The sequence below is a fragment of the Zingiber officinale genome, chromosome 8A (genome assembly GCF_018446385.1).
Source record: "Zingiber officinale cultivar Zhangliang chromosome 8A, Zo_v1.1, whole genome shotgun sequence".
NCBI lineage: Eukaryota > Viridiplantae > Streptophyta > Magnoliopsida > Zingiberales > Zingiberaceae > Zingiber > Zingiber officinale.
This window is the reverse complement of record NC_056000.1, coordinates 139,031,745-139,058,097: the sequence shown is the minus strand read 5'-3', so window position 1 is coordinate 139,058,097 and position 26,353 is coordinate 139,031,745. Positions and strand designations below refer to the sequence as shown.

General features: G+C 36.2%; 1 protein-coding gene across 6 annotated transcripts in view; it reads left to right on the top strand.

The window, feature by feature from the left end:
• LOC122010410 (D-lactate dehydrogenase [cytochrome], mitochondrial-like) overlaps positions 1–25,709 on the top strand; it is a 106,697-nt gene extending 80,988 nt beyond the window's left edge. For 3 of the 6 annotated variants that reach the window (XM_042566935.1, XM_042566939.1, XM_042566937.1), the window contains 8 exons: positions 210–284; positions 9,254–9,362; positions 9,662–9,771; positions 18,601–18,666; positions 19,843–19,922; positions 20,055–20,185; positions 25,197–25,240; positions 25,422–25,709. In XM_042566935.1, the coding sequence (XP_042422869.1) occupies positions 210–284; positions 9,254–9,362; positions 9,662–9,771; positions 18,601–18,666; positions 19,843–19,922; positions 20,055–20,185; positions 25,197–25,240; positions 25,422–25,541 (735 nt within the window). In that variant the 3' untranslated portion in view covers positions 25,542–25,709. Of the gene's footprint in view, positions 1–209; positions 285–9,253; positions 9,363–9,661; positions 9,772–18,600; positions 18,792–19,842; positions 19,923–20,054; positions 20,186–25,196; positions 25,241–25,421 lie in introns of those variants that run through there. The other 3 variants (XR_006119880.1, XM_042566938.1, XR_006119881.1) reach the window with 3 other exon arrangements.
• Positions 25,710–26,353: the final 644 nt, after the last annotated feature.

Below are 26,353 nucleotides of genomic sequence, written 5' to 3'. Positions count from 1 at the left end.
TGACCATGGAACAATTTGTTGAGTATGCCCCTTTGTTATTGTCTTCCAGTTCCATTATTAAATTTAATATGCTAATTTCATGAATTCATCCATTCTTTTTCTGATAACATTTCTCCATTTTTCCTCTACTCTATCTGGGTACTCATTTCTTGATCTAGTTTGGCATTTTTCTTTCCATCTTTTCCAATAAAATATATTTTCTACTGTAGGTTGCAATGTGTAATTTCAAAACAATCAGAGAAGCTGCTGATGTTGCCATAGCCACAATGCATTCTGGTATTCAGGTAATGCTATTTGTTCTAAATCATCTTTCCTTTATGAAAAAACTATGTATCTCCATATATCAGAATCATCAACTGATAGTGAATGACTTGTGCATCATATATTTTCTTAATAGATTATTCTTTTATGTTTTTTTTTTCTTGTGATCTACTTTGATGTTTGGAGGGGAGCCTTAGCGCAACGGTAAAGTTGTTGCTTTGTGACCTAAAAAGTCACAGGTTCGAATCCTAGAAACAACCTCTTGCAAAAAGCAGGGTAAGGTTGCGTACAATGAATCCTTTTCCAGGACACGTATGGCGAGAGCTTCGTGCACCGGGATGCCCTTTTAATCTACTCTGATGTTTGAGGAACTTCAGTATGCTTTCATTATATGTCATATTTCTTTGATGCTATTAGAGAACTAGAGTCTCTTATGGATCGACTGACTCATTTTGTGCACTAGGAGAATCATTAATATGTGGTGTAGAAACAAGAAGAAATATTAAGTGCATGGAAACTGCCATAAATTGCTACTCTACAATATGCTCAAAAGTATAGTAGATGAAAATATTAGTTTACAATTCTTTTGTGGTTGATCTGGGGGTTACTCTGTTAGCTGAAGTATATAACTTAGGAAATGATAATTGAGTTAGTTTGTAGCAAAGACTCAACTGGAGGGGGAACAGTGGAAGAAACTATCACACAAGAATATGTAGAAAAATGTATTGGCAAATAGCATATTCATCATCACAATCAGGTGCTACAATAAGATAAAAGAACATGTCTTTTTTATAAATGAAGATACGAAATGGATAATGGACAATTGGACACCATTTGAATCCATACGCAATGGTTATGCTCTCTTGAAAATCCAAACTTTAAATGGAGGAATATAATGCAATACTCTATCCCTAGATAACAAGTATTTGTGTGGGTGTTTTGAAATAGCTATAACATTTATAATCTATCTTCTTGAATATCTAGATGAATTTTATAGGCTTTACCAAGCCACTCTACGAATCAAATCAGCTCACGAGCTTTTTGAGAAGAATTAAAAAATATTTGATTTGTAATTGTCAATTTGACCCAAACTTGTACATGTTTGATAATTTTTCAAGTTGAATTCAAACCCATAATATTTTATTTGATTGTTTACGAGCCAAACTCGAACTGAGCTGTCTTTTCATTCTTTTTTTGTTTTGAATTGTCACACCCCGCACGAGTTAAGCTTATTGTGAAACTAGCTTCACTTGCCACACATTAATTGTAGTTATGCCAGAGCAATATATATACAAAGCCAACTAAACTAACTACTACATACCTCTGAATAAATTCCTCCAATACTATGTATAAAACTTAGCCGATAACCTCAAGATAAAAAACTTTAGAAGTGAGCATAAAAATGCAAAGTAGGTATAAGAAAGAAGTGCATAATGTAAAATATCTCATAACAAAATTCAACGAATAACAAATAATCAATGTTATCTTGTTCCACCAATTTAATCTTATTAATATGGCTTAATCTTTTTTCAAATTTCCTCTTTTAAACTCCTACAAATATTTTCTTTTAAATTTTTTAGAGAATCAAATATATATATATATATACACGCGCATGACAATCCATCTAGAAATGCATCATAATCATATATGAATATAGGGTGAATGACTCGCAATTCACTCAATACGAAATATATCGTAAATATATATAAAAGAAGAACGACCCTCAATCCACCCAATAATGATGTATCATATTCATGGAGTGAACGACGTGCGATCCACCCAATATGAAATACACTATGCGTATGCACATATACATACATATATAAGATGAATGACCCACAATCTACTCAAATGCCTCTCACATAAATAGAGTGAATGACTTACAATCCACTCGGTGAGAAAAATCTCATATAATAGTTGAAGCCTACACATGCACGAAAAATTCAAGGGTCTTTTTTTTAGCGTGGAGTGAATGTCTCATTATAAGTAATAAATTTTGTTTTGTTAATTCAATACAATCCGTCACTACTCCTTGAGAATGCAGAACTAAAGTTTTACACTACAAGTAGTCATGCAACTCTTTCAGAGGACGGAGTCGAAGCTCTATACTACAAGTAGTTCATGCAATGTTATGCTTATTAAATTATAATTTGTTTATATCTCAATTTTTCAGTGTTCATAAAGTGACTCATATTCCTTTAAAGCACTTTCCTAAGATTTCCATTTTCTGTCAAGCTTAGCATCTTTCTTTTTTTAGTAACAGTGGTACATAAGTGTAAAGAAGCAAGATGATCATCAAAGGGCAAGCAATTCAAAAGATTGGTAATAAAAAAAATGATAATCGCAGTTAGCCTAATTGACAAAAGATTGATATGAAAAGAAAGAGTGTAGAGTGGTTTTTAAAATAAATTAAATCAAACCAAGAGATTTATTATGCAATATTTTCCTTTGAACGATCATAAAAGGGTAAGCAATTCAAAAGATTGGTAATAAAAAAAAATTAAAAGATTGGTAATAAAAGAAAGAGTGTAGAGTGGTTTTTAAAATAAATTAAATCATCCCAAGAGATTTATTATGCAATATTTTTCTGTGAAAAATTTTCCTTTGAAATAACATATTCAGTTGGCCTCATAATTATGATTTGTCAATTTTAATCATGCACAAGGAAAATGTCAAATAGAATTAAGCAGGAAAACCCACCTAAATCGATTAAGGGTCAAATCGTACTCGCTTCTCTAAAAGCGTTGACGGTGATGATGGCAACATCAATGACGACGGTGATGACGTGTGTGGCATGCGGCGACGTACGGCTTGAGGGAAGTTAAGGTTTCACAAGAAATTGAGAGGAGGCAGAAGACGACAATGGCGTTCGTAGGATTGGGAGAACAAAATTAGGGTTAGGGAATTTATAAAGAGAGGGCTGAAGGAGGAAAAGAAATGGTTTTTTTGCACTTTTGCAAATAGGTTCAAAATGTTTTGGAATTTATAACAAGGCCCTTTGAATTTGTCTAATAATATAACACGAATATGCTCAAACTAAGGTTTGAATAACTCTATCTACGACAAATTTAATCCATTTTAAGCTATAGTTCGATTCTACTTGAATCAAAGTTCGAACAACTCAAACTGAACTCAAGCTCGAATTTCATTTCGAACTGAGCTCAAGCCAAAAGTGTTCATATTTTTGAACTTCAAATCGAATTTGAATATCTCACATATTTTTTGAACTTGAAATTGAATATCAATATTTTTATACTATTGACTCGATTTGGTTCATTTGCATCCCTAATTGAGTGTACACCTAAAGGCGTTAGGGTGCACTTGGACTTGTTAGACGAAGACCAACTGAGAGGAATTTCCTTAACATTTGAGGGTTTAGTAGACAAACAATTAGATGATTTTAAAATTTTCAATCTAGAACAAGGTTCAAAATCTCAAGTCATGCCGAAGTTTCGATCTTTAATTAGAACGTCAATATTGTGTCAATGTTTCGATGCATGATGTTGGTAATAGATTGGAGTTGAAGAAGGAAGGAGATGAAATATAGGAAGGAGACGTCTATGCTAAGCATGGTTTTAAATTTTGTACCATCCAAAAGAAATGGTCAAAATATATCATTTCAATCAATTACTGAACTCAATACCACTCACACTAATAATGTCTCCTTCCATTGCTTCATATCCTTCCTTCTTCATCCTCCAATTCGTCACCGATACCATGTATTGGAGCGTCGACACAATAGTGGACAATATCTTTCCAGTCGAAGACCGAAACTACAACACGATTTGAGATTTTGAACCTTAGCACCAAGTGGTATTGAATTTCAGTAATTTACTGGAACAATACGGTTCAACCGTTTTTCCCGGCATGGTATCAGATTTCAAACCATGGTTTAGATTGAAATCAAATCTACCCCCATTCTGTTATGACTGCAAACACAATTTTCCTCAAGAATGAACCATCAATCACCTTTAGAATTGGAATTACTGTCTGCAAACACAATTTTCCTCAAGAATGAACCATCAATCACCTTTAGAATTTTGGAATTACTGTCGTGCTGATGCTAAAACTAATATGAATGTGGTTTTGGCTTTTGACATTGTCAAGTCTAGGGAGAAATGCAATCTTCAACATGCGGTTCTTCTTTTTTGGTCTATCTAATAACACTTCAGAACATTGTGTATCCTGTAGGTGCAGCGGAGGCCGACAAGAGGGGGGTGAATTGCTTCTGAAAAATTAACACTATACCCTCCTCATACTTTCAACTCAAATAGTGCAATAGTAAATAAAATAATGAAGCAATAAAGAAACAAGAAGACAGGAATTTAACCTGGTTACAACCAAGAGGGTTGTTAATCCAGGGCAGTAAGAAAAGCGCAGTAGAAGATCTCCTTTGTTGAAGGCGGAGAAGCCTTTTACACACTAACGGCTCAGAACTTTTGCTAGGAAGTTGTTACAGAGTTGAATACACAATTGATGTTTCTTTCCTAGCTCCAGGGGCTTTATATAGCTCCTGGAAGTCTATCCCGAGGGTTCAAGGCGCCTCCAACAAGGTCCAAGGCGCCTCCAACGAGAGAGGGGATAAAACTTTATCCAAACAGCTCAACGTTCACTTCTGCCAGGTCCGAGGCGCCTTCAACAGGGGTTAAAGGCGCCCTCAAGCTAGAGGCGCCTCCAAGCCTGATGGAGGCGCCTCCAAGCTGGCTGGCAGCATTTTCCAGCTTGAATGCTTCTTCGCTTCGTCTTCCGAAGTCTCGTTCTTTTGGGTGATTCTGGCCAACTGAAATAGGGCTCACCCGAACCCAATTTCTGGCCTTCTCCTCGAGCAGGCTTCCGTCCGGCTTCTCGTCCCTCGAACGCCGCACATGTTCTTCTCGTCCACCGGAGTACTCTTCCGCAGCTCTCTCGTCCTTCGGACGCATCGTGCCCGTCGGCTCCCTTCCCGTGTCGTCCTTCTCGCTAGCTGCGTCTTCCGCTCGACTTCCTGCGCTCCTAAGCTCCTGCACACTCAGACACAGGGATCAAATACAAAGTAGGACCTAACCAACTTGGTTGATCACATCAAAACACCCACGGGGACCAACATATCCTTGTTTTTCTTTTTCTTTTCATTACCCCACTAGTGTCTAGCTTGAGCATGCTTCCATCATCATTACTCAAACATGTCTTGCTCAAGCAGACTTTCCCATCTTTTGAAGCATCCTAATTCTTTATACTTTGTAAAGTATGATTTTTTTTTTTTTGTAACAAACATCCAAAACCCCGTAATTTAACAACAAAACTCTAAAGTCATGCATATCAAATATGTTTAACTAGAAATCCAGTACAAATCCAGACTGGCCATCATAGAATTTAAATAGGAATCCAAAAGATTAAAAAGTGCAACCGTCTAAATAAAAGGGTCTTAAAACATCTACTATTCAACTACAACTTTAATACAGGAAAGAAAACTCAACCTCCTAAAGCGAAGAATGACATTCATTGAATGGAAAGACCATTGGATGTGCGTTGTCGGGTACGAGCTAGCACATCCATTAAGATCCTCTATCCCCTCGTTACCAACACCATATATACTTAGTGAGTCTAAATACTCAGCAAGTTCAACATTTATAATAAGAAATAATTACACATGCTTTTCCATATATACAAATATCTTGAACATTTTAAAATAAAAAGAAAATTTAGACCTTGTAACTACATAAGACATGAACCCTCAAACTTTAATGAAATATCATCAAACATTTAATTTCACATTAACATTATACATCAAATAGGTAAATAAGTTCACTTCATTGAAAGTGGCTTCTTTACCTCAACTTCTATTTGTTTAGCCAAACTTTTATTGTAGTACTAGGTTTGATAGTATTCACTGGTATCCTCTAAGCCGGATTTTATAACCCCTTTTTCCTATGATTTGGTAAGAATTCCTGTGTCCTCTAAGCAGGACTCTTTACCCATTAAATAGCCACAAACAATTCACATCGCTCCAAAAGCTTTACTTTTCATGTGTCAAAAATCATTTCATGACAATTCAAACTCGGAAAATATTTTAGCATACTTAATGAAATCTCACGGACATCATAATGTGATGCCCGAAACGTTCGAGATGTTGCCTGCTTCCCTCATTAAGACCAAAAACACCAAACTCACTTCCATTCACCGTACCCATATAAGTCCGTGAAATTTCTCAATCCAGGACCTTAAACCTCAACTCGAGTCTTGACACCTCAAGATGTTGTCCCAAACCAAATCCAACCCCTCTCAACTCAAACTACAACCTCTAGACTCGAACAATATCCAATTGATGTCCGGATCCTCCTCCCACCCTTGACTTGCATCCTCTCAACTCAACCATCGACCAACACCCTTCACAACCCGATCCACTACCTAACCCGCCCCTTCTCGACCTCTTCGACTCATGGCTAGACCACCGGATCGAAACCCCCTCGCACAGCCCCAAGCCACGCCCACCTCCTCTCACCTCACCCTCCATCTGATGCAACCTTCATCCCTCTCGACTCCAGTCCTTTCTCTCTATATAACCATGTTAGATTTTGAGGGATGTCCTAAGGCAATCGCCTTACGTTTTTTACTAAATATAGATTCACTATTTGAATGCATATTATATGTTTGATTATCTTAAACTCATTTAGTGAATGCCCGCAATACTATTCATAGCATGAGAGAAATTGTGATTGGATCACAACTAGTGATTATCTCTACATGTACAACTATGAGCGTATTGGAATTTCTCTAGTCGTCGAATTGATGCATTCGGACATCATCAATTTTATAAGACTAGCACGGGTTATACTCCTTGGTTCACCGAGCAGCTGTTTTCTCACTGGCTGGAGATACTGGGATGTCGAGAGTTAAACGTGGATACTAATTATGCTAACTAGTTTATTGGAGTAACTCACTGTAAGATTTCATATGGTTATCTATATATATGGATATGCTTGTGAAGCTCTTATTGCAGCTCGAGTGCAAGCTTCCTTATGAGGTATATAAGCCATTTTAGTCATGGAGACTTATACTTTGACATCTTAAGCAAACACCTCATTGAGGTGTGGACCTGGGATGATTGGGTATAAGTCGAAATGTCCGAAGATTTTTAGATAGCCCATAGAGGATTCATCGCTCCTTACGAGGAGACGTATGCCCTATGACCACTCGTTAGGATTATTACTCAAAGTCTTTGATCAAAATATCGCATGTTAAGAGTACGAAACTCTTGTACACATGTATGAGTAATTTGAATCCGTAGAACGAAGAAGTATTACTTGGACTAGGTGTGACGTAGTTAGTCTAGTGGGGGATAGACACATATACTATGTCCTGAACCAAGTGGGTATAAGACGAGTGAAAGGAACAAGACACAAGCTGCTGAAGGGTTTAGAATTAGTTCTAAGATCAACTATGATTTTCCGGCTAATTAGGGATTATCATGTACTACTAGGTGTCACTCATGATCGTTCTATAATAAAGTAGTTAATTATGGACGACCAAGATAAGCCGGGAACCTTTGGCTTACACGCACTAACAAGTCTCTAAAAGACGTAAAACAAGTTAAAGAATAGGATTTTTAGATCAAGAGATAAATGTTTGGTTGGACCATACATAAAACAAATATGGAAATATTTGTCATAATGGAAGCGTGGATGAGCTACATCTCTTATGGTAGAGTTGAACCATATTTGGTTTAATCATGAATTAGTCATGAACCAACTTGGTTTAGTTGTGAATCAAATCAAGGGGTTAATGAACTAAGTTTTAGTTAAGGGATAATGGATTGGATTTAGATTTTCTAATCCAACTCATTAAAGAGGATTATATATAGATGTAATTGGGAAAGAATTAGATACAAGTTTCATTATTTGATTGATTGACTGATTTTTGGAAACTCAATCCTCCTCTCCCTCACCTTTCTCTTCCACCGCCAACAAGAGGGTGCTCCCTCTTGTTGCCATGACCATCACAAGGGAGAAAAAATTCTCCCTTGTGTGCTTCTCTTCTTCTTACTTTTGATCCTTTTTCTTCACTCGTGGCTAGTAACTTCCGAAGGAGAGGCTTGTACTCAAGGAGTTGTTTTGAAGAGCTCGGCGTGGATACGAATAGAGTGAGGTTCGACAACGTCGCTATGGTTAATGCCCTTCTTGTTACAGGTCATCCGTAAGGTATACCTAGTGTAAATTTACTTCCTGTAAAATTTTAATTATGCGATCATATTTTGCATGTTAGAACATGTTTCGTAAACATGCGCAACGGAGCCATAATTTTGCATGTTGTATCCTTATTAGTGTTTCTTCAGCATACCTTCAGTCCTCGTGTTAATTCAATGAGCATTCTTGCCTATTTCTAATGGATTGACAGTGGAAGAATCTCTCTTTGGATCTTAAGAAATAACCTTCGACATGGTATTGGTCTCATGATTTTAATTATGGCTCATCCCTCTATTGTTATTCTTTTGTTGTGTCCTCAGTTACGTATCATGGTTGACCTATGTGAAGCTTAATTTTCATTTGACTTGCATTGCCTGTGATTTAGTTAGTCTTTTTTATACAATATGGAATGTCAAATCATAGATCTAATTTTTTTTTACTTGTAGTTTATACTTTTATAATAAGTCATTATCCAATCAAATGTGTAAGAAATACCTATGCTAATTAGCAATCATTAGATATATTTCATAAGTTTTAGCCTTTGCATTTTGATCCTTCAAAAAGGATGCACATAACCGGGAATTATTTGTAGAGGTTAGGAACTAAGTAATGCTTTATTAAACATAAAAAAAATATATGCTGATGCGCATCACACATATATTAATGAGGCATAGACAAGGTTTTTAATGTTAGGACTGGTAATATAAATATTTTCGATAAATTTCTGTGATGATGCTTCACCCTCTTCTTGCAAGTTGATGTTAATGGTGCATGAATTATATATTTTAGTGGGCAAAAATGAAGACCAAATTATTGTCCTTTGTAAGTAGGTCTCAAGGGTAGAGCTCTTGGATGAAGTTCAAGTGAAGGCAACTAACTTAGCAAATGGGAAAAGTTTACCTGAACTTCCCACCTTGATGTTTGAATTTATAGGCACAGGTGAGCACAATGTTTGTTGTTTTCTTTTATGTAGATTATCAATTTTTTATGTTGACCACAAGTATTTGTTTATATTGTCACTACAGAAGTATGAACTATGTAAGTAAGAATCCGTGTTCATCTAATTTTTGTACATCCGTTGTCTTGTGCTGTTTTTCTAACTTTTTCATTCAGTGCAACCAGGAACCTGAAAGGCTCTCTATCAAATGCTTCAAAATTTTCATCTCTATCAGTTTCGCAAGATTTTAGGTTCCTTCCTTGCTGATACATCTTTTTTTTTCGCAATTTGCATATATCAGAGGCATATGCACGAGAGCAGACACTGAATGTTCAGAAGATTGTCTCAGACCATAATGGCTCTGATTTTGTGTATGTTGAAGATGCCAATGCTAAAACAGAACTCTGGAGGGTTAGTTTCCAAACACTGCTGTTTTCTACCGAGTACTTCATCTGATGCTTGTTTTACCAAGTTCGACATCTTAAAAATTTTAGCATTCCTAGGCCTCAATACAAAATAATGATTTAACTAGAAAAGAGGGATGCTTGTTTTCTTTTTCTCCAGCTTGGAGGAACTTGCACAAATCTCAATTTGTTTGACAAACCACTACATATTAGAATAAAGCAGACTCTGCCACAGAGTATACGGTCATAATATTTATATGACTCCTTTAAGGTACTTTAATTATTGACATTAGATCTCATTTTGGCTTTATAAAGGTGACTGAATAAGCTAGATAAATCCCTATATGTTATTTAGATCATGATTTTTATTTGTATATGCGAATTTTACTCTTCTTAATGCTACCCTAAATTTCATCAAACTGGAGCTTGCTAGAGTATATCTGTTATGTGTTCAGCTTGTAATTACGATGTGCTCCACTTGTGGATGTATACGACTTGGTAAATATATCTTCCAGCTGAATGGATCACATAAGTTGAGAAAGTTTGCATTTATTCTCAACTTTTCTACCATATTCAATGTGCATGTAGAGTTCTTGATTGAGTATCTCTAGCCTCACTGAGTGTTTAAGCCACAATGTCTCACAGAGTAACCCCCAGATGTCTCAACTTTTCTACCTAATACTCAGCTTTAGAGCTTGAAGGAGCAACTATAATCTGGTTCTTTCTGTTAGATAAAGGAGGTCAAGAATAGACAAGGGGATCACAATAATTTTCAATGATTTCATTCATAAATAAGTTACCTATTTATAGGCTAATTACATTACCCAGACAAACCACTAACTCCATAATTATATCCCCACTAACACAACTAATACCAAATACATTGAACATAGACACTTTTTCTTTTAACCACTAACCACCAGTATTACCACTAATTGTCAACTCATCAACCTACTAACTCACTAACTCCATCATTTTACTTTTGAATCATTTATCAGCACTCTCCCTTGATTCAAAATTACAAATACCAAGGCATAATCTGAAATAAATAAATTTATCTCTTGGAAGTGACTTTGTCAAACTGTCGTCACTTGTTCATGTGTACTTCAACTCAATTTCTTTATTTGTAACAAAGTCTTGAATGAAGTGTAGGTAAATGTCGATATACTTAGTCCTCCTATGAAAAACTGAATTTTTTGTCATTGCAATTGTTGCCTTATTATCACAAAAAATATCAGTTGCATCTTTTTATTTGTGAAACTTTGCAAGAAGTCTTCTAACCCAAACTGCTTGACATGTTATTGAAGTTGTTGCTATATATTTTGCTTCTGTAGAGGATAGTGTTGCAGTAGGTTGTTTCTTTGGACTCCATGAAATTGCTCCTAACCCAAGATTGAAAACACTAGCTATAGTGCTTATTTGATCTTCCACTGAACTTGCCCAATCACTATGGGTGAATCTGTAAAGATCAAATTTTGAAATTTTAGTATACTAAATCTCATAATCCACGATTCCAACAACATAGCGTAAAATCCTTTAGCTACTCTAAGATGATGTTTTATGGGATTTTGCATAAACTTGGAAATTACACCAATAGAGAAAGCAATATCTAGGATAGTATGAATTAAATAAATTAACTCAATATCTAGTATAGTATTGAGTTATGGAGGAGGGTCAAAGACTCTTTGCTTCATATGCGGCAGGAGATGTCCACTTTCAGATGGACTCTAATGGTGTTTGGGAGATGTTAATGTGGAATAGGGTATTAACGAAGGCTTGACACTTGGCTTTGTATTCGTTAATACACTATATATGGAGAGCTAGAAATAAATATGTTTTTGAGGATGAGCAATTGAATGTTGAGAGGATTTTAAGGAGTGTGACTATTCATGTATACAAGTCTTTAGGAGTGTACTCTTATCTAATGTTATGTCAGACATAATTATATGCTATAGAACATTTTCTCTACTCATGACCATTGATATGATATTTTTTCTTATAAAAAAAGAATTAAATAAATTAAACCTCCAACCAAGTTTTTAAAATTTTTTGCATTAACTTTCTCTAAACCATCTTCCAATTGCAACTTCTCATTTATATTCATGAGTGTAGTAGCTAGATTGCAATTGAGTAAGTTAAAACTTTTAAGATATGTTGCATATTTTCTTTGTGAGATAAATATTCTATCAACTCCTTGCTTTACTTCAAGACTAAAAAAATAATATAATAATCCCATATCTGGCATCATTATATTAGATTTAAAATCACTCATAAGAGATATATACCATGTCATCAGCATAAAGATAGACAATAATATAATCATCTCTACCTTGCTGGTTCACATCAATAGTGGGTTCATTTTGACAAACCATTTTGTCGAAAGTAGCTATCAATCTTGCTATACCATACTCGTGGGACTTGTTTTAACCAATAGAATGTCTTTCTTAACTCTTTGCCTTCATCTCTACCTTCATCTCTTTGCAATCAACTATAAAATCGTTGAACTACATAGACTTCTTCTTGCAAGTCTCCATTCAGAAATTCAGCTTTGACATCAAATTGATAAACAAGTCAATGCAATTGTGCAGTTAATGCTATAAGATAATTTTTACAGTTTCAAATCTAGCAATCCGAGAAAAAGTTTCTTTGAAATCAATATCTTACGGTTGTGAATATTCTTTTGCCACAAGCCGAATCTTGTGTTTCTAAATGGTTCCATCAGCATGATATTTTATTTTAAGCATCCACTTGAGACATTTTTACCTTTAGGTAGATCCACCTATCCTATGTTTCATTTTTATGGATTGTCATTAATTCTTCTTTCATTGCATTCCTTCATTCCTCCTTTGTTACTGCTTCTTCAAAAGTTGTAGGATATGTAACAAAAATAGCAAATTGACTTAACTCATAGATTTCTCTCAAAGATATAAATTTTGCTGAAGGTGTTTCATCAAAAGATTCCTCTACAGCGGATGAACTACTACTTGGATTTGATTATGAGGAAGTTGGTGACCACCCCAAAGGAGATGATTCAATACTTTCAGTTGTTGGAGTTCTGTTCTTTATTGGGGATATGAACTTGAGTCTCTTCATCTTGTGTATTCCAATTCCATCTCAAATCTTCATAAAAGTTTGCATCTCTCCTTAGAATTAATTTTTCAATAAGAGGATTATACAACCGATATACTTTGGCTTGATTGCAATATCCAACAAAATTCATTTTTCAGATTTCTTCTCAAATTTATGATGAAATTGAGAATTTATCAAAGCATATGCAATACAACCAAAAATTCTCAACTGGTTTACCAATGGTTTTCTACCTCGTCGTGATTCATATTGTGTTTGATTCAAGACAACCCTTGTTGAAGAAATATTCAGTAAATGGATTGATGTGGCCATTACTTCAGTCCAAAAAAGATTTGGAAGTCCTCTAATATTCAACAAACTTCTAGCCATTTCTAAAACCATTCCATTTTTTTGTTCGACTACACCATTTTGCTCTGGTGTATAAGGTGATGTCAACTCCTTGTGGATGCCATGTTCTTCAAAAAATGATTAACTTCTTTAGATAAAAACTTACCTCCTCGATGTGTGCTAAGAGTTTTTATTAAGGCCCTTCTGATTTTCCATAAGTGCCTTGAATTTTTTGAATTTCAAAAGTCTCTAATAAAAAATAAACCCAACTTATTCGACTAAAACATCGGCAAAAATATTTACTCCCTCTAAGTGATGTAGTTCCCGCATAAATCAGTGTGAATTAGCTCAAGACATTTTGAAGCTCTTCATGATTATCCACTTGGAAAAGATTTCCTTGCTTTGTTTTCCATAAACACATCCTTAGACATAAACCAAGAGAACTTATTTGAGGTAATCCAAAGACCATAACTTTCTAACTTAAAAGTTGCATGCCTTTAATGTTATGATGCCCATATATCAAATGTCACATCTTAGATTCATTATCTTCACTAGCAATTAGAGCTTGGTTTCCCACATTAGAGATCTTAAGTGGAAACATCTTATTTTCTATCATTTGCATGCTAACAATAGACTGCCAGAATCTTTTTTAGTAATAACACAAGCTTTGTTATCAAACAAAATTGCATAGCTACCCATCATCAATTGTCCAACACTTATCAAGTCATGAGCGAAATTAGGAACAAAATAAACATAGTAAAATAATTTCACTTTTCCATTGCTAGTCTCCATGGCAATAGTGCCTTTGTCATTGACTTGTATTTGCTTATTATCTCCTAGTTTTATTGGCATCTTTTGTGACGCATCAAGCTCTTTAAATAATGATTTATTACCGGTCGTGGTTTAAACATCCACTATCAAAAAATCAAATATCATTTTGAACTTCGTTAGAATGAGAATGAACCATAAATAACTTACTTTTCTCATTTTCTTCTTTTACATAATTTACTTGTGAGTCATTTATTCAATTTGTCTTTATATGCCCAAATATTTTGCAACCATAACACTGAGCAAATTTTTTGTTTCATCTTTGATCCTCGATAAATTGCCTCTCTAATCCATCAAAATGACCTCTTCTTCTACTTCTACCACATCCTCTACCACGAAGACCTCCTCTTCCACGTCCTTTGCTAGTGGAATCTTCCTTTCTTTCTATCTCTCCCTTTACTTGAGAAGTTTAAAGTGTCTTTTCTTCATTCTTCTCAACTAATATATTTGTCTTGCCTCATGTGCTTGCAGAAAAACCCATTAGTTTATCAAAGGAGAAAACAAAGATTTTTAATCTCCTCAATTAGAGCTACTATGTAATTATATTTAGGAGTCAAACTTCTCAAAACTTTAGAAACAATGATTGCATGAGTGATGTGTTTTCTATAAGATATCATTTTACTGACAATTGAAATTACTCTAGATAAAAAATCTTGCAAAGTTTCATTACCCTTCATGTGAAAGGCCTTAAACTCACTTTTGAGAGTTTGAAAATTCAGTGTTATCACGTTGGAGGAGCGTTAGAATTTTTTCTACATTATTTCCCATGTATCCTTTGACGTTGTGGCAGTTGTAATTCTTGAGAAAATTGTCTATTGTATATTGAAGGATGAACAATGCTTTTGAATCTTTCTTTTTGTTTTCCCTTAATCGACTTTCATTGGCATCCTCATCACGAAAGTCTCTCTCTACTAAATCCCAAAGATCTTGAGATCGAAATAGAGTCTTTATTTTGATACTCCAAAATTCATAGCACTCTTTTGAGAATGAGGATGAGGGGTTGGAAAACTCCATTGATTGCCATTGCAAACTCAGGACACTTCAAACTAGATAAAAAAAAGGAGGATAATAGGAGGTCAAGAATAGACTAGGGATCACAATAATTTTCAATGATTTCATTCATAAACAAGTAGCCTATTTATAGGCTAATTACATAACCTGATCCTGTCCGAGAGTCGAGGTGACAGACGCTAGGGATGTGGCGCTTCTATTGACCGTGCATGGACCTCCGATGAGACTAACCTGCAAACACAAAAGCGTTAGTGCCGAGCCAGGGAGTGGTTCCCCGGTGATGGCCCTCCGACGCTCAAGTCAGATCTTCGGCGAAAGCAGCAAGCAAGCAAAGCAAAGAAACAAAAGTAACAGCGTAATTGTAGCTACAGTAGAATGAGCATACCTCCATCGAAGCTTGGGGTCCTATATATAAGGCTCCCAGGGGTGTGCGTGCACGCTCCTCGAGGCATGTCACGCATCTCAAAGCCTTCCATGATAGGACGTGTCAAGAAAATGTACCTGACACCATACCTCAACAGCTTGAACATATCCTGACAAGCCAGTGAAAGCTTCCGTCGTACGATTCTATGCCTGATCATGTCGCCGACCATGCTGTCTGTCTACGACGCGGGTCTTGAGAAGGATATCGGTCGATCCTTCCTTTGTCTGCTAGCGGGCTGAGCGGGTGGGCCGCTCGGCCAGCTTTTGTCTGCTAGTGGGCCGAGCGGGACGACCGTTCGGCTACTTCCATTGTCCAGGTTTGTTGGGTCGAGTTTGCGCTTTGATGGCTGTGATCCGATCTGTGGCCGATCCGGATGTCCGCCTGGCACATGCCCAGTTGCTCGGCAAATGGCTTGCCGATCGGCGCTTGCTTTGGTGATAGTTTTGAGCGTCGGAAGCTCGATGCAAGACTGAGCTGTAATAACATGGGACCGTCCATTCCTTAGTCCGACCGGCTGATGGGGTCGTCTGGTCGGACGCTAGCCTGGGGCGTTGACCGTCTTGACTCTGACCTTCCACATGATGCTGACCTCCTGCGGAGCGGGGCCCTACCTTACCACCGGATCACGTGCCTCCCCCCAAGTCTAGTCGAAGGAGGCTACAAGTCCGATTGACTGGACAAATAGTCTGGAGATCGGTTGGTCGATCGGCTATGAAGCTAGTTGGACCCCGACTGGTCTGTGCAGGACTGATCTTCGGGGCCGCTCGGTGAAATTTTAAACCTTGATATCAACACTTCCTTTTCCTGCATACTAGTTTAATCGAAGTAATATAGTTAAGTCATCATTTCATGATGAACCATGTCATATGTTGCAATTAGGTACACAATTTTTTCTTCGCAATCACATAGGCTTGGGCTCATTCGTCAAACTAATTTGACTGAAAGCATATCAAGGCACCAGATTAGGATTGCTCATCTATAATTGTCTCAAAAATAATCCTCATGCTTTGTTCATTTCCCTCTCTCATCTTTTCTTTCTTGTTCTTCTCTTTCTTATAAGGGTTGGAGGGACCATAAATATTTGGCACTGGTATACTCTATCTAGTAACTGAGCGTGTAGCCTTTCTTTTGAAATAATCCTTCTCCAAGCAGTCTGTTGGGATTTTGTTGGCAAAGAGCTGTCTTACCATGATATTTAGTGAGAATTTGATTTCCATCGTTTGTAATGTTCATTTATCTGACTCACATTCTTTGATCTGTTAGTAGCAATTTAGAAGCTTTCATACCCGGCCTCATAGTTTGTGCTACAACTTAAAATGGAACTATGTACTCTAGGAGCTATGCTGCCGATGCTGACTTGCACCAACTTGGCTCTGCTGTACTTCAGTTTAGGATCCACGACTGTGCAGAGTTAATTGTTCTCTAATGGATCATTTTGTGGAGTTCTCCTTGTAGCTCTATGAGGGAAATGGGCTGAACTTGTTTTTATTGTTGGGCATTGCTATTAGGGTTGTAAATGAACTAGACGTTTGTGAACAAGTTAACAAGCTTGGTGTTCGTTTCCATAATATGGTTGTAAATAAACAGCACGGCTAAGCTTGACTTGGCTCGTTTACATCCCTAATTGCTGGTATCCACATAACTAGAGCAGCCTTTTCAATGTTTCTAGATACCTCAATAACTTTTATAGGTCTTTGGTTGGTCAAGACCAAGGTTTAAAATCTCGACCCATGTCGAGGTTTCGGTCCCAGACCAGAACAATACGATTTCGGTATCATATTATGCCGTGCCGATACGATTTCAGTATTTTTTATTTTTATATAGTAATTATTAGATAAATAAATTTATTGTGTATAATTTAAAAATAAGTTATATATTGATTTTATATAAGTTCTCCATTATTAAACAACTTAATATTGTTAGAAAAAAATAATTAAATATAATTTTCTTTAAAAAAAATTGATCTATCAATAACTCAAATTGAAATTGATACATCATAATATCATAAAATGTTACATTACTAATACTAAAAAGGAGTGGTGTGAATCAAACTGAAGGGTTCTTGTAATATTTTACTTAGATAACCTTTATAGATCTCCAACGTCCAGATTAAATAATTATAATTATATAAATTAATACAAAATACTATTTTATATATAATAATCATATAAATTAACTATTTATTTATTTATTTAAATAATATATATTTAAAATAGTAAAAAAATTAGAATATCAATTAAACATTAAAATAGTAAAAAGAATACAAAATAATTAAAAAATATATAAGAATATAAATTTGATTTATTAGAATTTTTATAAATTTTTATATATTTTTAGAATTTTTAAATAAAATTTAAAATAGAAAAAATAATTTCAGAATATTATTTAATAAAATTATTAATTTTTAAAAAAATTTGAATATATTTTTATATTTTATTAGAATAATTTAATTAGGGTTTATAGAAGGCTCTTTAAAATATCACAGTTAAGTGGGAATTGGGAATTGCACAAAAACGCAACGCCCCGTGACACACCCGCCCGCGATCGCGCGCTAGTTCCCGCGACAGCAACCGCGATGCACTTGCGACCCGTGGTTGCCTCCGACTACACCAGAGGCGTCCGGCAACACCTCCAGCGGCACCGGAGGCGTTCGGCAACACTTTCAGCGCCGCCAGAAACGTCGCATCATGACGCCTCAAGCGCCTGTGACACTTTAGGCGACCCGCGATGCTACCCATGCTGTTGCGCGCGTGCGGTTCTTCCTGGTGCACTCAATGATGCGACGAAATTGTCGCTGGCCTGGTGACGGTTTCGGTGCACGTGTGGAATGGTATGTTTCGCCCCTTTCACCCGGCACGGAACGAAATTTTGAACTGTGGTCAAGACATTCATTTTTTTTCTCTAAATTAAATAATATCAATCCACCTTGCTATTCTATCCCTCCATTTTTTTCATCCTATCAGGTAAACATTCCTTCAGTGGCATTACCTTTTTTCCTCTTATGTCAACTAGTATGGAAGAGAAAAATATCTTAATTTGAATCATAAGTAGCATGTAATCATCCAATGATTCACTCCATGATTGGTGTTTGAGTATATTGTGTTGCTTATTTCAGTCCCAAAAGGTTCATAATGTAACTGAAATCTTCGTTGCATGCAGATAAGAAAGGAGGCACTTTGGGCTGCATATGCAATGGCACCAGATAATTATGAAGCAATACTTACAGTTCGCCATTTTAAGCATGACTCGTTTTTGCATAGTTCACTTTTTTGTTAGACTGGATTTTGGTCATTCATCAATGGCAGGATAATTCTTGACAATCAACCTGTAGCTGGTGCTTTAGCATAATTGTTGGTTATTGCATCTTTGCTAAAAATATATAGTTAGCTTTATCTCCCTTTAGTAGATGTTTCTTGAGTAAGGGGCTAAATAAGCTGTCTAGTATATAGCGCATTCTTGAAATTTTCCATTTCCATTATCAAGTATTTTCGTACTTAAAATTTTTTTGACAGGTCACGAGTAACTTTAAATGCTCAAATCAGTATTTGCAATATTACCATATAACATATGGTCAATTGATTGGTATTGGATATCCCAAATTGTTTCATGTTTTACCTTCATCTACTATGAAATAGTTGATTGTATATCTATTAAGGGTGTTAGAGTTGTTATGCTATTAGTGTAGTGGATTTATTCCCACTTTGGTTTATGGTTTTATATGAGGTATTATATATATGCGTGTTATGTGCCTCTTGAATTTCACAAGCAATACTACATTCTCCTTTCTCCGAATTCTACAAAATCAAGCTTGTTATTTCACTAGACAGCATGCAATGGTGGAATTTTTCTACTGCTCGTCAAATTTCTAGCATCCACATCCTATCTGTCACTAAAAATGCTTGGCTAGAAATCTTTATGATTAGTTGGGGATGCTGGAGGGCCTATTCATGTGCTTCATCAGTTACTGGTTTTGATTTTCACACTTTAATTTGGATTTATTTCAAAGCATAGTGTTTAGTTCCCTTGTGATGTACTTTCAAGTTTCTGTGGATGATTACTTCACATCATTATGGAAATATACCTCATCTAGGCTGTCTCTGAAAATTAGTTTTTCAAAAATGGCTAGAACTTAGCTGTTTAGGACTTCTGAACCAAGGCTTAATATATGTGTGGCTAAAAGTTTGATACCGAGTTTCTGGTTTAGGGATCCTCCCACTTTTCTTATCCTTTAACGTGTGGTTCATTAAGAAAGATACGTATTCCTTTTGCTTTGAACATATTTTTCTATATTTAATGATTTTACTTAAATTTAGCAATGAATTGATAGTTACAACACCATCTTTTACTTTTGTTTGAGGCATGTGGCTTTTTGGTACGCTCAAAACATATTTTCTTTTTCAGGATGTATGTGTTCCTCTGTCAATGCTGGCAGAATGCATATCGAAATCTAAGCAGGAGCTTGATGCATCACCATTGATGTGGTAAGTTCTGCTGAGAATATCAAGCACTTCACAGAATTATGATGTCGAATGGAGTTTCTGTTTTTTTTTCTAGTAGATACAATTTTTCTTAAGTGATTTTGGGTGCCTAATGTGCTTCGTTTTGCCTCTCAGTTTTGTCATAGCTCATGCTGGTGATGGTAACTTCCATGCAGTTGTTATGTTTGATCCAGATCAGAAAGAACAATGCCAAGAAGCAGAAAGACTGAACAATTTTATGGTTCACACAGCCTTATCCATGGAAGGTTCTTATTTAATTTGAGTTATACTCCTCCCATTTGTTTGCACACAACCATAACAAGATCTAAGATTTTGTTAAAATTTTCTATCTAGAAAGAAGGCTTATTTCTGACCGATAGTCATGAACTTATGGCAGTCATCAGCTGCTATTTGATCTTTTTTTGGCTTTTCTATTTCTCTGGTCTAAGATGATTCTTAAAAATACTTCCACAAAAACAATAAACTAGAAACTAAAGATTTTTACTTATTTTCTAGTTATAATTTTGTCCCTTTCAATTGCTCATGTAGTATAATTTATGGCTTATTTATTAGTATATATTATTCAATGCTATTTGGTGGAAATGGTAGATTGATGCAATGAAGGCTTCTATTTGATACATTATGGAAGCAATAGTCTCTAGTAATCTTTAAAATCTCAAGTCATGTGTGAATGTTTTGGTCTTTAATTGGAATAATAGTGTTCCTGTATCATACCAACATTTTGATGTATGGTACTGCTGGAGAATGTACGTGTAAGGAGGAAGGACATGAAGTAGTAAAGAAGATAAAACAATTATATATTTAAATGCAAACTTTGTTTCCATTTGGAATGATATGATTTTGATTGTATCTCATATGGAGAAAAACTAAAAAAAAATAATAAAATTATCTCAATTCATCTTGACCTATGCTTTAGTATGTCAAGGAGTGTTTGAGTATTGGTATAAAACAATTCTCATCAACATGATTGATACAAGGACATAGTAGACATTATCTGTGCCGAGTAATATTGAGTTTCAGTAATTAATTAGACTTATATTTTTTGCTATTTCGCTTAACACAGTATGCGGTTTCAAATTATGGTCTCTAGATTGTTGTATAAAGAATGTTTCATACTTTCAAATTATGGTCTCTAGATTGTTGTATAAAGAATGTTTGATAGTGTGCTGAACCTAGATTGCTTCTCATCCAATAATCCACATGGATGGTATTAGAGTGATGGATATAAGGTGGTGTGTTAATGCTAAAGTGCTCTACACTCATTAATCTAATGGAGACAAATGTGGCGACCTATTATGATACATATTAAATTGTGTTACCCTTTAAAGGACTAGTCATTTTGGTTTGGAATGGCTATCATCCTAATATCTCATGGTATCAAAGATAGGCCCAAACCATTAAGTTATAATGGATGAGAAGGTGTGTTGTAACTAGCATACTCTATGCCCATTAGTCTCGTGGAAAAAAAAAGAAGACAGTCCACTGCACAAAGCTCCCTCCAATGTGGGATCCCGAGGATGAGTCTATTATATGCAGCATTACTCTGAATTGCAAGAGGTTGTTTCCACGACTCGAACATGTGACCACCAATTCACATGGCAGTTGATTTTTTTATTTTAGTCATTGATAGGCAATGTCCCTAGATTTATACAAATTGGTATTTGATTTGATATAGAAATGAGTATTTGAACATATACAATATTGGTAACAAACTAATGAGAAAATATTATAATATGGTTGATTTGGGGTGTTAAAAGTGGATCCCAGGCTGGCGTCGAAGGTGAAGTTAAGGTTAAGTGGAGGTCCAAGTCAAGGAAAGGTGACGGTCAAAACGTCACCACTCGACAAAGCTTAGCCTCCCATCCAGTACTGGCCCCCGATTCAAGGACAGTCGGCCTAATGGCCGATCTTGCCTGAAGAACGAACGAGCATCCCAGTCCCGAGGGTAGTCAGGTAAGTCTCCATAATCCGACTGTATCTGAATTGCTCGAGATGTCACTTTAGTAAAGAGGAACCAACCCTAGTTGAGACCGAAAGGTTAGTTGGGTCCCTTAGGACTTAGCTTTCCCTTCTCCAGAAGACAGGCAGCCCGGTATACGGCAAGACAACCATAACGATCGTTCGTGCTCAAGGGGCCCGCTTCTATGGCTTTATCTAGAGTCACAACATATACTCGACCGACCCTAAGAACAAGGAGGGATTTCACTCAGATCTCCAGAATCCCAGCATATACTCGAGCGACCATAAAGACAGGACGGTATTTCACTCAGATCCCCATAATCCCAGCATATGCTTGAGCGACCATAATGACAAGGCAGTATTTTACTCAGAGTTACAGACTCCTAGCATATATTCGAGCGACTCTAAGAACCGGACAGTATCTCACTCAGATCTCCGACATGACCACGCATGTATATCAGAGCAGTACATAATGCAGGCCAGGCTTATAAAACTCAAGGTTCCATTTGTTATTCGCCCGGACGAGTCAAGGCTCGGCCTAGGTATACTCAGGAAACAACATTGTCAGAGAATAACAACCGTCTATCAGAGAATATTCTTCTAAGATGATGCAGGTCCAGGGAACCTTCCTCGGAGGTGATTATGCTTCCTCTCAGCCGATACACTATGACAGTATATTCCTTCAACCGCCTCCTTAATAGCGTCAATTACAAAAAGGGTGCATACGGGTAGCGGAAGATTCCTCAGACTAGCTATACGCCTCCGAGGATATATATACTTCGTTGCTCAACAACTTCTGACACCTAACAATCTCTGTCATCTAATGATTGTGAAGGTTATAGAGGTGATATATAAACAGGGTCCTCTCCGATGGTAAGGTACGCACACTTGAGATATTGTATTGCGTGCATCCTTTTATTCATTCTACTGTTCTACTTCCCGCTCGGGCGAGATCTGACTTGAGCGTCGGAGGCCAAGGACCCCTTCCCTGGTTTTTCGGCACTGACGTGTTTTTGTCTCATTTAATTGTGTAGGGATCCTAGCGCATTTGTCAAGTATTCTCGATCCCATCCAAAGGTCCTCATCCGATCAACACCGTAGCTACCTACCCAACGCGCTATCTCCAGCTTTCAGACAGGACCAATGGTAATGAAATATCTTATAATATCATAAAAAAATCAGAGAATATCATCTAGTATATGACAATTGTGAACACCTTCCTCAAATTAAAGATGTTGGAAGGATCTTTAATTTGCATTAGACACTTCCAAAATTTCAATTTTAAATCATGAATGAGATTTTTTGGATTATCTAATCTAGATAGAATGACACTTAGCCAAGGATGACATCATGCCTAAGACATGCCCATCTGGAATGATAACATGTCTGAGATATGTCCATAGATTATATATTACTCTTGATATCAGAATAGAAATTGGTCAATGAATGATCATCGCTTCTTATGAGACGTCAAGGTAACTTCTAGAGGAATCTCCAAAAGTTGCTTGTAGTCTATTTGGAGGTGAGGATGAGGTAAGGAGGTGCATAGTGGTTGGAGCAACAATAGTGGGCAACATCTCGACCAAAGGAGGTTGTTATTGAAAAGTAACCGAGGTAGTTGGTAATGGTGAGTTATGGCCAGTGGACTGCTAAATGAAAGAAGCACTATTGATCAACAAATCAATGAGATTGAGGAAATGGGAGAGGAGAGCAACGTGGAAAAGCAAGGAGAGACTGTGATCATCCTATAACATAAGGAAAGATGACTTGCTTGTACATGTTTCAAACCTAGAAGTGTTGGTGGTATGAGGTGATTATGGTGAAAATAGAGGGATATATACGACGGTTGTAGATCAAGGACGATGAGAAGTTCTTATACCTTAAAAGTAACACAAGTAATGTGGAAAGATGATCTCCCTATAACATATTCATTGCTGGGCAATGAGCCACATATATACAAGTTTTTACCTGATTTGATATGGAAATGAGTCTTTGGAAATATATAATACTGGTAGTGAAATAATGCGAGATTCTCGTAATTTGGTCATGAAACATCTTGTTATATCGGAGAATATCATTAACGCGATGATGTAACAGCTCTTAAAACACACACACACACATATATATAACAGTCCCCTTTCCAAATGACTTCTTGTTTTGGGATTGAATAAGCTTCATTCTAATTTGTTATCACCAATGCTAAACTTAACATTTCTGTTTAGCAATTTTTAAAGTTCTTCCTGTTGAATAGTATGATTGAAATTGACACTAAATACTGTTACATCCACTTCACTATTCCTCAATATAGACATACTCTGTCCCCTCGGATGGCTCTAGTGGCTAGCGCATGAGGTGTTGCCACAATGAGGTCTAGGGTTCGAATCTCGGCAAAAGTCAGGGTAAATACCTCCCTTATGTGCTAGTCACTATTCCAAAGGCTAGTAGCCACTCGTGATTTACCTCCTCCGTGTTGGCCTTGGGACGGGTTGGCGGGGGCGCTGGGGGCGAGCGTATTCGCCTTTTGCCACAATATAGACATACTTAGCTTTTTTCCAGATGTATCTATCCAAGAGTGGTGTGTGGAAACCATGTGAATCCATAATCTTTCATCGTCATGATCATCAACTTGTATTTGTCCTGTCTATTTTAGGCTGCCACGGTCATTTGTTTAAACAACATTAAAATTTAGCTATCCATTCATCAGTTACCCTTAACCATTATTAGTTTCCGCTACCAGCTCACGACTTAGCCAAATGATGCACACATACGTCCAGTATATAATAAAACAGAAAGTGCAAAATGCAAGGATTTCGACATATCTCCTGTGGGCTTCCATAGCAAGCTAGAAAGGCCTGAAGCAACAATGTACAAGTGGGTTTTCCCTAGAATATTATGATACTTGTCTCTTTTTTGTGGAAACTCTATTAAATGAGTTTTGTTAGAATGCATAACAAACTATCGCGTTTTGTGAATCAGAACCTTGGAGATTTTCCTCATCTCTATTTAGGATTAATTCTTCCTTTGGTTTGACTTTACATGGCATACATCCAGAATATAATAAAACAGAAAGATGCAAAATACAAGGATTTCGACATATCTCCTATGAGCTTCCATAGCAAGCTAGAAAGATCTGAAGAAACAATGTACAAGTGGGTTGTCCCTAGAATATTTTAATACTTGCCTCCTCTTTTTATTAGAATGCATAACAAAGTATCGCCTTTTGTGAATTGAAACCTTAGAGATTTTCCTCATCCCTATTTAGGATAATTCTTCATTTGGTTTGACTTTACATGGCAGGAACTTGTTCTGGAGAGCATGGTATCGGCACAGGGAAGATGAAGGTAGTTTCTGTCTCAAATCTATATTTTACTGTTGAAATATCATCCATTTGTCCAATCATTCTCAAAAAACAATCGGAAAAATAAATGCAAATGTTTGTGTTGCTTCACCTTTTGTTTCATCTGTTCTTCCATAATAAGTTTTCAATTTATTTTGACGCATCAGTTTCTCCAATTGTTGCAGTATCTAGAAAAGGAGCTTGGAATTGGGGCGTTAAGAACAATGAAACGAATAAAGTCTGTGTTGGACCCCAACAACATCATGAATCCAGGGAAGCTGATTCCTCCTCATGTCTGTATTTAAGAACTTTGTTGTATGTGGAAGAGGAAAACTTTCATTTCACCTTCCGAAAGTTTACTCTTTAGAAAAGACACCAGTATTGTCGACTCTTTGTAGTTTTTATTAATCCAAATGACATAATGTTATTGTAATAGTTTGATTGATTCATAAAGAACATTTATCTATGTTTTAGATTGGCTAGTAATTTAACACAGTCCTCCTTATCCGACTTTATCCGAGTTTAGAATTGATCCTGTTGGAATTTATTCATCGTGGAAGAAATTAATTAATACAAAAGCAATATATCGCAGCTAAATTCATTCACTTGATCCCTTTTGAGAGAGCACAATTGCCTTGTTTAAAATTACTAAACTATTTTGCTAATTCACAATATATTATTTTTTAAAAACAATTAATGTCTTTTGAAAATTCAATGAATAAAGTATGTAATCAATCAAAATTGATATAGTGAATATAAAAAGTCTTCCTATAAAACCAATGCATAATAGTGATTTTATATTTTTCCTTAAACAACTCAAACTCATTAAACATTATTATTAACATCAGGAATTTTTACTTTTATTTTATTTCTGTAGCAATTTTTATTAAGTTGGGCATGACACAGTGGTTAAGACGTAGCGGAGTTAAAGGAAGTATCATTGTTTGATCCTATGCTAGACCTGTATTGGCGTCTAATCTAGTGGAAAAGCTTCGGCTGGGATCTCTGAGTGGAAAAAATCCATGAGTTTGCCTTCACGACGGTAAAGACTACAGGGTTCACTGTTGATGATTTAGTGTAGTACTTCTGTGATTTACCTCGGAACCAATAGAAAATT